Source organism: Sebastes umbrosus, chromosome 14 (assembly GCF_015220745.1).
Source record: "Sebastes umbrosus isolate fSebUmb1 chromosome 14, fSebUmb1.pri, whole genome shotgun sequence".
Classification (NCBI taxonomy): Eukaryota; Metazoa; Chordata; class Actinopteri; order Perciformes; family Sebastidae; genus Sebastes; species Sebastes umbrosus.
The window spans coordinates 7,587,756-7,603,679 of record NC_051282.1 but is presented as its reverse complement, the minus strand read 5'-3'; the positions used below and the strand labels follow the sequence as shown (position 1 = coordinate 7,603,679).

At 41.3% G+C, this 15,924-nt stretch overlaps 1 protein-coding gene across 9 annotated transcripts in view; it reads right to left on the bottom strand.

Annotated features, from left to right (window-relative positions):
• The window catches only part of cacna1ha (calcium channel, voltage-dependent, T type, alpha 1H subunit a), a 144,800-nt gene that overhangs the window by 40,913 nt on the left and 87,963 nt on the right, over positions 1-15,924 (bottom strand). For 8 of the 9 annotated variants that reach the window (XR_005209914.1, XM_037792352.1, XM_037792351.1 and 5 more), the window contains exons 8-12: positions 13,597-13,689; positions 12,082-12,320; positions 10,333-10,859; positions 5,425-5,624; positions 4,270-4,464 (exon numbers count right to left, since the gene is read on the bottom strand). Coding sequence is in view for 8 of the 9 variants with exons in the window: in XM_037792352.1 (XP_037648280.1) it covers positions 4,270-4,464; positions 5,425-5,624; positions 10,333-10,859; positions 12,082-12,320; positions 13,597-13,689 (1,254 nt within the window). In the remaining variant the exon portion in view is untranslated. The remainder of the gene's footprint in view (positions 1-4,269; positions 4,465-5,424; positions 5,625-10,332; positions 10,860-12,081; positions 12,321-13,596; positions 13,690-15,924) is intronic. The other variant, XM_037792355.1, reaches the window with a different exon arrangement.

Sequence of the window (15,924 nt, the reverse complement as noted above, 5' to 3'; positions counted from 1 at the left end):
TACTTGATTATTTCCATTTTAAGCTACTTTATACTTCTACTTCACCACATTTCAGAGGAAAATAACATATTTTTCACTCCACTACATTTATCTGACTGCTTGTTACTTTTGAAATGAAGATTTTTCTTACAAATCATGCATAAATTACTCAGCGCTTTATGAAGCAGTTAAAAGTAGCTCCACCTCAACCAGTTAATGGCGAAATCATATAAAAATATAACACTGACAAGGGCTAGTCTGGATAAGGAGTACTTTTACTTTCAGTGCTGCACGTACACTTTATTACCTCCGCCAAGGAGGGGATGTTTTCAGTTTGTTTGTTTGCTTATCAGCAGGATTACGGAAAAACTACTGGCCCGATTTTCAGGAAACTTGGTGGAAGGCTGTAGCATGGTGCCAAGAAAGAACCCATTACATTTTGGAGCAGATCCGAATCACGGGCATGGCCTTGGCAGAGGTCTGCGCTCTCAGAGTGCCCCTTCTACTGCTGTACTTTTTACTGAAGTCAAATTTTGCTTGCAAAACGTCCTGGACTCACTGCATGAGAAACTAGATAAGCACAAGGCTTTTTGTATCCTTTTCAATTTCAAGGATATTTGTTGTTAGCAAAATACGTTGCTGTATTGATTCAGTGTATTGATAAGTGATCCAATTTTATGATTGTTAAAACAGACACGCACACACACAGCGTATTAAACATCCTGAAACGGAGCCTGTCTAATCCATCGCTTTACTGACCTTATCAAACGCATGACAGAGTGTGTGTGTGTGTGTGTGTGTGGGGGTCATGCCAACCCACTGAGCGATTACTTCCATTACGGCACAGTAGTTGAAACCTCACTGTCAATATGACCTGTGCTGTTGTACTGTAGATGTAGTATACCTTCAGTGCAGTGCAGGGTTGTGTAATCTTAAGCACACAGCGTCTCTCTTTTTGTATCGTTACTATTTTGGGCTGATTGAGTTAAATGGGACAGTCGTGATGCTTGAAAACACGGAAGTAATGTCAGGGGACTTGAGTACGACTTTTGGTGTCCTGCACGGTAAGGAAAACAATGCCATACTTTCATATTTTTTTAAACAGAGCTGGGCAGACGACAGAGATGACTAGCTGTTATCTGTCCTGGCAGTTTGTTCATATTGTCTTCCATTGACCAGCCAGCACATAAAGACTTTAAAGCACTTCAACGAAGCTTTAAAAGAGCTCTCTGTCAGCTATTCTATATCTCCAGCAGTCACAATACTAGACTCGCATGCATTATTATTTAACAGTGGACTAGTGGCATTTTCATTACCTTTGTGGCCCTCACACCAGAGAAATGAAAGAGCATAGTGCTGACTTGCAGGCCATTCATTTCCATATGCTACACAGCAGTTTTCATGCCCGCCAGGACTACAAAAGTATCTTTACGTTCTGCTTAACAGTGCGTTAAGAGGGGGAGAGCACAGGATGGCTGTCACAGTAGATTAAAACGATACAAAATAAAATACAGAGCAATAGCTGAAGGGCTCAAAAGCTGAGAGCTGAAGGGTTTTGCAGCGCTAAAAGACTCAATGGAGCTCGCACAGACTCAGTTCAATAATCATACATTGATGTTTTATGCTTTGATGTTTGACGTCAAACTAAATTAACTCACACTGAAGTCTGGTTCCTGTCCTGCGCTGATGGCGACATTATGGGCGACCATGTGGAAGGAGGAGAAAGTTCAGGAGCTGGTAAAGTTAAAGGGTTAAAGAAGCAGTTTGCTATTCGAGCCCAGCGGCCAGCGAGAGACGCGTGGGTGGGGGGAAATGAAAAGAAAACTCTCTTCATCTCTCTATTAATAAAACCCCATCAAGGTGCCCTTGAGTTGTCAGCTTTATCCCACGATGCACTCTGTTTTATGGCTGTGATCATTAGTAACTGAGTGGCTTCAAAAATAATTAGAAGAGCTTAACCATATGTCAATATGTTTTATGTAATCTATTATCCTCCTAATTGAACATCCTGAACTGTTGCTTTAGATGCTGCTTTTCACTATCATCATTATGTTTGACAGACCGGGTGATTAATCAGGATGAAATACTGTGTCAGACATTACAAGTGTGTTTTGATTATGACCTTTCCCTTATAAAATATGAGGAATCCCACCTACCCAGTCACACACACACACAGAGAGAGAGAGAGAGAGAGCACGGTAAAGTAATAGCCTTGAATTGAAAGCAGGACCAGTGGGTAACTCCGGGGTCTGAAAAGTGAAGTCAATGCTGAAGTGCCTTAAACATGCATTCTTTCTAACAGCCAGCAGGGGGCGACTCCTCTGGTTGCAAAAAGAAGTCTGATTGTATAGAAGTCTATGAGAAAATGAGCCTACTTCTCACTTGATTTATTACCTCAGTAAACATTGTAAACATGAGTTTATGGTCTCAATCACTAGTTTCAAGTCTTCTTCAATACAGCATGATGTTCATTTAGTAAATTATGGTCCCATTTAGAGTCAAATAGACCATAAAGCAGGGTATGCTTTAGGGCGGGGCTACCTTGTGATTGACAGGTCACTACCACGTTGTCCATGTTTTCGTCTTACAACTGTAACCCTTTCACAGTGTGTTTTCAGTTCATTAATGTCAATATTAACATTTTGGTCGCCTTAAAATATCTTATTCAGTGTTCGGGTGTACATAGGTCCACCCGCTCGTGTCACCTCTGGTTCAAATAACCAATATGGCAACAGTCAAAATGCCGAACTCGAGGCTTCAAAATGTCAGTCAACAAACCTATGGGTGACGTCACGGTGACTACATCCACTTCTTATATAAACTCTATGAGCAGGACACTGACATAAATAAAAAATAATTCTGAAAAACACATATTGTAATAATGTGGACCAAATCATACAATATAGTATTTATTAGAATACTGTTTATTCAAATATATATTTAGAATTAGGGACATAATGCCTATACCGTCAACAAAATGAGCATTAAACTCAAACTGAGGTTTGGTGTTTGCTGTGCGATACTCCATATTTATATATTAGATTATAAGATGTCCAACAACTGTGATTTGGTTTATGAGGGTTAAGTAAGTAGAAAAGTTACCCTTTGGATCTTTCAGTTGTGCATAATAAACTATTACCCTAGAGTTTACATATATGGTGCATTTCTTTGCGTTTGTCTGTGTGCATTTAATACACAAACTTCAAGAAAAATGTAACGTTGAGCTTGCAGCCAAATCTGATTTGTTCCTCAAATATACAGTAATCCTAAAGATTTGATGTCCATGCTGTTATTTGCAAGTGATAAAGTTGGATTTGAGTCAGTCATTAACAACATGTGGTTGCGTTCACATTTCGATGTTGTAGTCAAGTCCAACTAATGACGCTCTGGATACAATATCTGTGTATTGCAATGTGTGTGTGAAGTAAAGGAGCGTTTACAATCGGATTTGAGTTGCCAGACAAGGTATTTGATATCAGTTCAAACACACAGTCTACACCATGCCTCCTACATCTTTCCACCTCTTCACACACACACACACACACACACATATATACACTCATACTCACGTAAAGTTTGGCTATAGTAGGTGTCACATAAGGGGGATGATGAGTACTGAAGGGAGGAGGAACTCTTACATAACTCTTTAAGTCTGTGTGTGTGTGTTATTAGCCCAATAAGGCCATGGCTCTCCCAGTCGCTTCTTATGTTTATACCACAAAGACAGACACACACACACACACACACACACATCCCCCGGAGAGGGAATTAGAGGAGAGGGAGGCAAGGAGAGTCGGAGAAGGGAGAGGAGGCAACAGACCGTGTGCATGCACAAGAATCTTCTCTTTGGGTTTGTAGCCATTTTGCCGAACTGCTGGGAAACTAAAAGGTTGTGAGCGTGTGTGTGCATATATAATATACGTGGGGGTAAAAACTCTGTAGATGAATGTGTCTGCACAACCACAAAAATTTGAGAGTGTGTGACAGCGGAGCGAGGGGAAGAGGGGAGTCCTATTATTAAGCCGATACTTCCCAGATGTTGGCCACACAGGGTAAACTAAAAACATAATCCTGGAGTGTGTGTGTGAGAAAGAGGGAGCGAGTGAGTGGGTACTGCTCCTCCACTCCTCCCTCCTCCCCCCATTATACTCTCATTTCCTCTCAGACAGACAAATGCCAGTTTCACATACACAAATGCCAACAGTTCTCATCAAACTACTTGTTTCTCTCTGAAGGTCAGCAGTTTTGAACCAATGATCTGAACTGTTCACACATCTCACGAGTTCTTACCTGCTGGTGGTACTCTATCCCCATGCTGAGAGTGTTGACGAGGATAGCGATCATGATCCCTCGGTTGAAGTATTTACTTTCCACGATCCTCTTCAGTTTTTCCCTGAAGCCTACCCAGGCCCGAACCACTCCGTTTTTGTTCTCCCCGGCCCCTCGCCGCCTGCCACGACCTCGCACGCCTCTCAGATCCCCGCCCTAGAGCAGAGACGGGGGGGGAGTCATTTAAAGTGAGGAACCAAAGGTAACTGTGTTAAGTGTCAAGACTATCAAATGCAATTATTTAAATTAGGGCTGTCGAAGAAAACGCCATAATAATAATGCGTTCATGCAACATCGTTTTAACGGCACTAATTTCTTAAACACATTAACGTAATCCATCTTCCGGAGGTTGTAGAGGCTCAGTTTTAAAGCTAGATGCTATACTGGTATCATATGAAACTAGAAGAACCTCAGTAATCCATTGGTACCAACCATGTCATGCTAGTTTGTCGCGAAGGAGGTTAAATAATGCTCAAAAGTTATGCTAAATTTTGGCGAGGAAAAACTGTCATGGTCATTTTCAAAGGGGTCCCTTGACCTCTGACCTCAAGATATGTGAATGAAAATGGGTTTCTATGGTTACCAACAAGTCTCCCCTTTACAGACATGCCCACTTTATGATAATCACATGCAGTTTGGGGCAAGTCATAGTCAAAGTCAGCACACTGACACTCTGACAGCTGTTGTTGCCTGTTGGGCTGCAGTTTGCCATGTTATGGTTTGAGCATATTTTTTATGCTAAATGCAGTACCTGTGAGGGTTTCTGGATAATATTTGTCATTGTTTTGTGTTGTTAATGGATTTACAATAAGAAATATATACATACATTTGCATAAAGCAGCATATTTGTCCCCTCCCATGTTGATAAGAGTATTAAATACTTGACAAATCTCCCTTTAAGGTACATTTTGAACAGATAAAAAATGTGCGATTCATTTGCTATTAATCGCGATTAACTATGGACAATCATGAGATTAATTGCGGATTTAATCGAATGACAGCCCTACTTTAAATATAATATATTGCCTTGTTTTTAACACTGTCATCACCCACTGTCATCACCACCGTCATTAATGCCAAATCACCACTTCCACAACCTCCGTCCTCGCTGTTTACCATCATCATTAGTGCACCCCCGTGCAGTCTGACCTGGGGGAAGTCGTGCAGTCCGTCAGCCTCTCCCCTGCCTCCCTCCAGGTCTCCCAGTTCCAGCTCCAAGGTCTCCAGACTGCGGGCACACAGAGGGCAGCTGAGCAGCTCCAGGAGCAGAGGGCTGGGCACCACGCCTGCCAGCTGGTACAGCAGCCTCTGGCGACCTGCAGGGGGAGACGGGTGGAGACGGTCAGACATTGCAAAAGGGGGTTCTCTTAGCTGTCCTCATGTGCTTCCTGTTGTCTCTTTAGCTTTACTGAGAATGTCAAACATGTTAGAAGTTAACTTTTTCTAAACTTTTTGTGAGAAACTGAATGCAAATATTGCTTTGTGATGAAAATTAATTCACGCTTCATCCAAGCCAGTAGTGCACATTTTGAAGTTCTATTTTTTGGGTGGCGATTGTTTCATATTTCTATGATTATTAGATTAAAATCTAATATTGTATCACAATATTACATCCAAGATTATGTTTGCATCTTTACTACAAAACTGTCCTTTACTGCATTATACTGTATTTGATTGATGCTCAATCCTACTGTCTTTTTAGGAAAACATGTACTGTAAATAATGTGAATTAAAGGACCAGTGTGTAGAATTTCGGGGGATTTATCGGCAGAAATGTAATATAATATTTATAACTATGTTTTCATTAATGTACAATCACGTAAAACTAATAATCGTTGTGTTTTTGTTCGCTCAGAATGAGCCCTTCACATCTACATAGGGAGCAGGTCCTCTTCATGGAGTCCCCCATGTTTCTACAGTAGCCCAGAACGGCCAAAACAAACACTCTAGAGAGAACTTTTCGTGTTTTTACGTTACCTGAAGGCCACCGTAGAGTCTACGGCACGCTTGGAGAGGGAGGAGTGAGCGGAGGGGTATTCAGATAGTTACAATCTGCAACCTCACCGCGAGATGCCACTAAATCCTACACACTGGTTCTTTAACTGGAAAACTCCTCCTTCAAGATGCAGTAAGTATGTAGCCTGAGAGGGCAAAAGAAAGTACACATAGCACTCCCTGCTGCCCGTTGAGCTCGTTGCTGTGTGGATAATGTTGTGCTGGATAATTGAAGTTGACCCAAATGAGTGTATCCACGTCTTTATGAACTTCTCATTTCAATTATGGTGGCTGGACAGTCAGAACACAATATTCAGAGAGACTTTAGCAAAAAAAAATCTACCTGAAACGATGGAAATCACACACTTGGGTATACGTACTTAGTTAAGATTTGTATCCATCAGCTCATTTCTCCCATAATGTAGTTTGATATCAACTGGGTAAAGCTCTTGTGTTTTTTAGTGTTTTGTGTTTTAGAGAGACAGAACTGTATAGAGAGACAAAGGCAGTGAGACATTATGGTAGGGCTGCCCCCTTTTAGTCGATTAGACGACTAATCAGACGTTTTGGTCTTAGTCGACTAAGATTTCTTTAGTCTATTAGTCGGTTTTTAAGCTTCTTTTCATGCTGAATTACTTATTTCAGAGAAACTTCTGAGCATATCTCTGGTAAACACAAGATTTAAAGGGGTGCTTCTGTGTGATTCTCTGTGGAGAAACTCGGTTTTACAGATCTGTCGATTTAAATCAACTAATTGATTAATCGTATAGAGTGTTTGTCGACTAAGAATTTATTTGGTCGAGGACAACCCTACATTATGGTATAATGATAAAGCTGTAAGACTATATTATAAGTGAGATGTTGTATGCAGTGCTGAAGGGATGTCCTGTCTCAGTAGAGAGCCAAAACAAGCTGGTTTCCTCAGTGGGCGCTGCAAACTCGCCCTCGCCCACAGTCCTGTCCTGTACGAGCTCCTGGCTGACTCCCCTCACCCTCTGTTCTCTGACTACATCCTGTTAAAACCAGTCTGAAGGACCTACGACGCCTCTAAACATGAGTTCTGGAAACACCAGCTCTTCATAAAGCAGCTTAAACAGAACACTATGTTGTTAACAACGCTAATACCTCGAGCTATATAGAAGGCTTGTGAGAGTTGTTATCGGATTTCATTGTTTTATATAATCTCTTGAATATCGCTGCTATAAATGAATAGCCATGTCTATTTATCATTGTTTTGACTCCAACTCTTGACAGATTGTTTATTATTCTCACAAATTCCTTTAGCAAATGCCTTCGAGGGACAAATTCTCTGGTTCAAATTCATCCCGAAACCCCACATCACCTTCTATTACATTAGATTAGATTACATTAAAAGTAAAATTAGATTTGAGCGCTCCAGAACAAGAACAGTATAAAGGGGCTATTCAACCAAAAACAGCTTTCAAAACTCTAATCCCATTACATCGCGAGGTTTAGCAGAGATTTAGTCATCTGACAAAGCAAACATTTAGAAACTACACATCCGGAAATGTCCAGTGACAGTGACTGGAGACTCTTAATTCATTTGGATTTTAGCTTTCAGCAAACCGTTAAATCACCGTCCATTTAAAGCCAGTTTAAGATGTGCGATCTTCAGCACACATTAGTAATGTTACTATCTCTCTCCAAAGGAGTCGTATCGACTGCGTGCAGATTAGAGGCGCATTGACTGTTTAACACACTAGTGGTGGTTTTAATCCTTTTTCAGCACTCTTCCTCGTCACTGTCTTTTCCGTATTTATCGCGTGTCACGCGGTAACTCTTCGCTACGGCAAGGAACTAATTTACGTGTGCTTAATTATGTTTGGAGTGTTGGCAGCCAGCAGTGTGTAAATGTGTGTGAATGTTTACAGTGTGTGTGTGTGCTTGTTAGCAGTCTTCCTTCATTAAGACAGAACAGAAAGTCTTTCATACGTCTGCTGCTTCTTGTTTTCCTATGTATTCTCCTCTCTGTCCTTTTCTCTCTCTGCCCTTCCAGCTAACCCTCCTTTTTTCTCCCTCCTCTCTTTTCTCTTTATTTATCTCATTTATTTCTCTCTACATGTCCTCCCCTCTTCGCCTTTCCTTCTAAATCTTTCACACTTTATACCTCTCTTCTTAACTCCATCGATTTCTTCTTTCAACTTCAACATTTTCAACAAAACAGCATTGAACACAATACCTGTGTTTTTTCTTTACGACACTTCACACTGCCTACTTCTCCTGGTTCTTGCCACTCCCCACACACCGTTTGCTGATTCCCTCAATCCTCCCCTTTATCCACCTCTCTGCACTGATGACTGTGGCACTTGAAACATGGATTTCCTGTCAGGACTCTCTAAAGTGCTGCTTGAGACACATGCTGTGCACAGCAGATGTAGCCAGAGGCTACCTTCGGTCAAACTTGGAGAGAGGACAGAGAAGTATCTGCTAAAAGAGAGGGCAAGAAGTGAGGAGGAAAACAGTGCAATGTCAAAGTGTAATGGAGTCCGAGGGAAATCCAGAGCATCAAGTAAAGATTGAGAAGGAGAATTAAAGGACAGAAAAAATTGAAGTATAAATAAAATAAAAGAAATATGAAAATGATTGTTCCATCAAGAAGAGCAACAGGTTTATTAAGCCTCAGAAAAACGAGGTAGGCGTATTTGGTAGGTTGTTATGTGACTCAGGTTATTATACTGAGTCAAGGTGGTTGCTGCTTCCTGAAGCTGACTAAGGCTCCACTCGGTAACCTAAATTGTGATTTTCTGGCTCAGGAAAATGTCAAGCCTCTGAGACCCGTGAGATGCCGGCGATCCCGACCGACTTTACTGTCTTTCAGAGGCTGTAGCAGACTCAGTTAGTTTTAGAGCTCCAAATGTAGGCTAAATTTTTGCGGTGAAATACCGGCATGGCAAGATATGTGAAATAACATGGGTACCCTCGAGTCTCCCCTTTACAGAGATGCCCACTTTATGATAATCACATGCAGCTTCGGGAAAAAAACATGCAGTATATTGAATGTGGTACAAATGTGTTATTTTTTGCTGTTTTGAATATTTCTGCATACTGGGGTCCCTAAACAATCTTGAATTGCATACATTGGGTATCACTGGAAAGCTGAGACTCCTGTGGATCTAATGAGCCCAACTGTATTCATATGTGATGATGTTAGTCCCCAAAGTAGCCATTTCATTGTATTGAAACTTGACCTCACTGTATAAAATGACCTGTGGTGACCTCTAGGATAATCACAGCCTCATAAAACTTTACAGCCACAAACTAGAGACCTAGAGCATTCAGAGGATGGATGGCTTTCCTAGGTAGATTGACAATAAGGGGGGTTTATGAGCAGTTTACACAACAGAAGTGCTCCCCATCCAATCGCCAAACAATGCAATTCTTGCAGAAAAATTTAAAAAGTCAAACGTTTTTGATTCCAAATCACAGCATGGCGTTTTCTATGGTGTTCCTCAAGGTCTTGATGTCTTAATGTGGAATTTTGGAGGGATTATTGGTCATTTTTATCAACTCTTGAGTGGGAATTTTTTTTTAAATTTAGCACCAAGTGAACATGGGAATGGACATTATATACTTTAGTCATAGTGTTCTTAGCCCTTATCCACTCTCACAATTGATTCAATTAATTAATTCATTAATGTTTATTTCTGATTTATGACTAGAAGACCTTGTCACACAGTGGTGAGATACATCTCAAATTCATCTTAAGGTTCCCAGCTTTCAGATGATGTACACCACTTCTATGTGACATCTAGTGCTGACCTGCTATCTCCCCCTAAAGAACCCCTGTACCCCCCTAAAAAAGACAAAAATTGGTCTATACAGGTCACAGAGGGTAACCAGTAAACCCAAACTTAGACTTAGGAAAAGTCCCTTAAGAAACCCACAGGTGATGAGACAGATTCTACTTCCATGTTTTGCTAGTCTACATCATGGCCTTTAAAGCAAGAAGTGTGTGTGTGTGTGTGTGTGTGTGTGTGTGTGTGTGTGTGTGTGTGTGTGTCCTCTTACTGTGCTGTCCCATGAGCTGGTAGAGCTTGTTCAGCGTCTCTGCGTGTTCAGACGTCGGGTGGTTTGCTGGGTGATGCTCGGGACTGTGGCCACACTGCTGGGAGTGGGGGGGCGGCGTCTTACTGCTGTAGCTGCACACGAACGACGGCAGTATGGTCGGATAGTTCATCCCCCCGTTCAGTCGCCCCAGCAACGCCCCCATGCCCTGGGCGACCACGGACGAGTCGCCGGCGCTATTTCCATTTGTGCTCCCTCTCCGGACAGGAAGCGACTTCATCTCCAGCTCCTCCCCTCCTTCTCCGTCCGTGTGCTCGGCGGTCGCCACGCTGGTGGCGTGCTGCCCCCCGTTGCTGAGGCGACAGTGCTGGTGCTGATGGTGCTGCAGGAGGTTGTGGATCGGTCTCAGCCACAGCGCGCTACCCGGGCCCAAGCCTCCGCAGCCCCTGCTGGAGCCGTGGCCGTGTCCGTTGCCCCCGCCGTTACTGCCTCCGCCACCGCCGTTAGGATTCACCTTTTTACGCCTTTTACTGGTCAAAAGACAGGAGACATTAATAATAATAATAAATAACTGAACATGGATAGAGAAAGTATCATTAACAGGTTTATAGAAAGTCATTCTCCGTGTGTGTGTTTGTATCTGAACGCATCTCCAGGGACGCGGCTCTCAACAATTTCCGGCGCTATGCATAATGGAATTCTGTGAGGTGCAAAATTACCAAAGCTCACGGACACAATTATTAAATGCTTGTAACAAAACACATTTTAGGTGCCCCAAATGACTCATAGAGTGTTGCAAATAGACACAGGAGGACCAGCAACGACTATGAACCGCTTGGGAAAAGCTGTGATTAATTTAACCTGGGGGAAAAGTGTGATTAGAATTTCAATGAAGGGATTTTTTTTCCTTATATTTTCTGACAGTCATCCCTGTAATATCACAGAAACTTTACATGCATGCACGAGTCCAGCACAGGTCCTTAACGTTTAATGTCTCAGGCACTGGTGGGGTTGGTTTTATGACACATTACTCCCCCTTGGATGATTACTGAACACTTACCCTTATTCTTTTCAAATAATTTAACCCAGTTGTGCTCAAAGACTATTTTTAGTATGTAAGGAAAAATGCCACAATATTTGTTTTGATTGCTCAAAAATCTTGACATTTGGTAAGGACATACTTTGAGCAAGTATCTAACAGTACAGTAACAAGTTTGACTTTTTTAGATCACATGAAAAATCACACTTTTATTTATAGTCAAAGTCAGGATTTTTGAAAAATTAGGAAATTTGCTCACAGTGTGTTTGTTAAATGTTTTCAATTCCATATGAAATATTTTTTTACACTGCATATGTGTGCATATCTTTGATATTCAACTCGTTATGAGTTCATAGATACCAAATACTTGATTGTGCACCTTGTAGTTTCTGGGATAAAACCATTTTCTTAAAATTGTTCCTAAAATATAATGGAGTCTAAAGCAATAACAGTAGTCCATGTGCCCAAATCCTATATATAGTATGATTACAAAAACTAAATTTTCAGCCAAACGGTTTAACCGATTTTAAAGGTTTTTCACATTTGTGCTTAGCCTAGCCCAGAGAACACTTCCACCAAAGGAAATCAAAAATTTCAGTTGTGGGCACAAATAGGTAAAAACTTTCTGTCTGTGAAGTGACATTGCAGCCCTTGGTAAAAAAATCTGGATATTCCTGCAGATAGAAAATAAACAATACCAGCCAATATCTAACCTGTGCCATCCAGAGTATATCCTCTGCAGTCTGCGTGTGAACTTGCGATAAAGGTGGCTGATGTAGCGTAGCATCTCCTCGTAGCACGAGCCCGGCTCGCTGTAGCTGGCGAGCGTGGAGTCGTTGGACATGTAGCGAGCGCGCTGCTCCCTCATCAGGGCGTTCTCCCTTTGCTTTGTCTCGGAGAACTGGGTGGCGATGACCACGAGGCACAAGTTGATCATGAAGAAAGAGCCCACCTGGTCGAGGAGGTAGAGGATGATAATGATATAGGAGCAGTTGTGTTAACGTTCATCCTACAAAGCTACTGAAAAAAGTGCTGTTATATACAGTATGTGTGAAACATTTCCTCTTGCTGTTAAACTACTCCATCAATATTTTATTTCACTGTTGACTGCATCCTTCCTCAAAGTGTTAAAAGTGTAATAAAACACTGTGTCAACAAGAAGCCAGATTAGAGCTTATGTATTATTCAGAACCAGAAATTTGGCCGGATCTGAGATGATAAAACTGCCTTTGTTTTTTTTTATCATTGCTTAGAAATCTTGTAATTTAAATCACGCTCTGATGACAGGAAGTTAGAAATAACTATCATGTCTTTAAAGTAATGTCTTTTTAACAGGCCATTACTGTATGTTACTAAAAAATTAGATGAGCACTTTCTCGATCTTTCTTTTTTTTAATTCCTTTCTCTGACATTTTCATTTATCTTAATTTCTGTCTCACCCACTTTCTATATGAATGACTTTTGTTTTTCTTTCAGCCCTTCTTCTCTCACACACATTTTTTCCCTCCCTCTCTCTCTCTCTGAATGAATAATAAACACTTTTACATCAAACGACAGTTAGGCAGCGAGCTCATACAGCACTGTAAAATACAGCTAAAGCTGAGATCTTTGAAAACCCCCGACAACAGCGCGATAAAATGAAATTAAACACGATAAGAAGTCTGCCAGGTTCAACAGAGGGGAGTTGTGCTCCCAGCAGAGTCTGGCGCTTTTGCTTTAGAAAGGTTATTTTGAGTTTCTCCAAAGCAGGACTTGAAATACAAGTACACAAAAATATCTTTCGGCAGCAACACGTTATACATATGCATGTTTTTTTTGAGCTGCAGACGGTGCGGAGCTGCATAAAGAGGAGAAGGATTAAAGAAATGTGCATTTCAGATAGTGCCGAGTGGCTTTGTCGCAAAATAGTAGATTTAAATATATAATGGCGTACAGATCCTGTGGCTCTACAGATGGCTGATCACTCCACAAAAGTTATTTTAGAAAACTATAGCAAGTCAGGATTACACAGTGAGGCTCATTAAATCTTGGAGTGGTTTTTGCTTTGGTTCAGTTTCAATCAAGACCCATGTCGGTCCATGTGGCTAGATCTGGGCCAGATATTTGGGACCCAATCAAAAGTGTCGCTTTTAATTAATTTCGCTGCTATTTTGGGTCCTAGTAACACATTCAAATATCAGAAAAAGGTTGTTAACTAAAAACAGAAATAGATACGAGGAGATACTTACGATAATGAGCAGTATAAAATATATAAAATTGTAGAAGGAGTGAGCGTCCATGACATAGTACATGATATCTACCCATCCTTCCAGTGTGATGACCTAGTGGTGGGGACAAAAAAAAAAGACACAGAGACAGACACACATTGTTTTATAATGAACACGGAAAGTAGAAAAACATTCCTTCACATTGCTTTTTCTTCAAAAACATATGACAAACACACCCGCCCACGCATACATACACACACACAGACGCTCAGAGTACACAGCAGTCAGATGCAGTGCATTTCCAATTCTGTTTTTAATGGCTATTCCTCAGAAGAAAGCCTGTGGTGTCCCTACAACCTCTTATGTGTGTGTGTGTGTGTGTGTGTGTGTGCCAAGGGACTGACGCAGCTCTCTCATGCAGCCGCTATGCTAATGAGCAGTTGAGGTGCTGAGACCTGAAAGCGGCGGCTCAGCTCAGCCAAGCCGATAATACACTCACACCTCAACGTTTACACCTCAGCAGCTAGCATCACACATTACAGAACGAAGTGCCACAGCACACGCAACAACGGGGATGAGCCAACGTACACTCGACGAATGTCCAAACACACAATGCCAACAGGGACGTGCGTGCATACCAGTGTATTCTAAAGAATCATACACAAAGCTGTCATAAACAGACACCATACGATGCATATTATACACACAGCCGTAGACACAGAGGCGACTAATCCGCTCTCTGCTTGAGTGCTCTCCTTGCAGCAGATTAACAAAAGAGCAGAGGATTCCCATTCCTGAGCTAAAATACACCTGTAAAATGTAATCACTGTGTATTGTTGTATTCTATAGAGACACAAACATCTGACCGAACATATATTTAGTCAATCGAACTAATAATCTGGTAGTTAAAGGGGATATATCGTGCTCATTTCCAGGTTCATACTTGTATTTTGGGTTTCTATTGGAACATGTTTACATGTTCAAAAAGCACATTATTTTTCTCATACTGTGTGTCTGAATATACCTGTATAGAGTGGTGCAGGGATGACACATTTTTTGTAGGGCAACCAGGAAGTTAGCATCACCCTGGGTTCACTCGACAAAAAGCCAATGGGATTCTTTCCATTGGGTTTTGGATTATTACAGAAAATAAACTCTGTGGCGAACAAACGTTTATGATGCTTACATGTTTTGTTCAGCAAGATAATCTCCACAAATGAACACCACTTTTATGATTTTTGAAGTGTGAATGCAATCACCAGAAGTAAAAAGCTGACGTTAGGCTATAAACCAACTACATCACGGTCGCATGAAATTGAGTATACACAACGAGGCTGTAAAGGAGGACGAGTCGGCATGATGATGGTTTGTAGTGTCATTTAGCCCCTTGTTAGCAACCGCTTTTTTTAAGACACATAAAGGCTTCAAAATTCACAAAACGGGATATTTACTGACGTATTTTATAAGGTAGAACAAAATGTTAAAATCTCTCAAGCTTGTGTTAACCACAAGACCTTATTTCAGGCATCTAACTAAAAACCCATTCAAAAAACCCACTGACTTCCAGATGAGGGAACCGTAAGTGCTAAAATGCTAAATCATTTGCAGGTTTTAGGACTCATTCCTGTAGCACTCTATTCACCCTCTGTCTGAAACGCCCCGTTTTAGCACCTGTCTCTTTAAGACCCCCCTCCCAAAAAAAGCCCTGTCTGCTCTGATTGGCTTGCAAGAAAAAAATGCTGCACCTTTGCAAAGGTAGTTCTCAAGCTGTGGGCGATATATTGTAATGAGCCTGCATGTGACATATAGGATGGGGAGCCAAATCTGAATGGCTTGTTGAATCACATGTTTTCTGATCTAGACAGCCCACAAAAAACTGACTGAGTTGTCTTATTTCACATTTTGAACACCAAAATGTATGTTAACAAGCACTGAAACAGTGAGTTTTACATTATATGTCCCCTTTAACATAACGAGTGGAAAGCAAGAAAACCAAACAAACCATCTATCAAGTCTAGCCAGGCCATGTAAAACCAATTTGACCGTAACAGAGTGTCCCTCATTCATCAAGAATTGGACATCAGCAATAAAAGTACATCTTCCATTATCAACATGGAAGAAAGGACCATCAACTCTCGAGCAACATGTTACTATAAATCTTCCTCTTTGTGTCAAGCCATGTTGTAGAAGTCAATGATATGCATCGCAGGAAAGAGAAGATTCTCAGCTAACGTTAGTTTGATTTAAGAGAGGAGCCGAGCGTGATAACCTTAACAAATCACACACACTGACCTCCCCGGCCATCCATATCCTCCGCTCCCCCTGACACACCGTGAAGATCAGAGATAG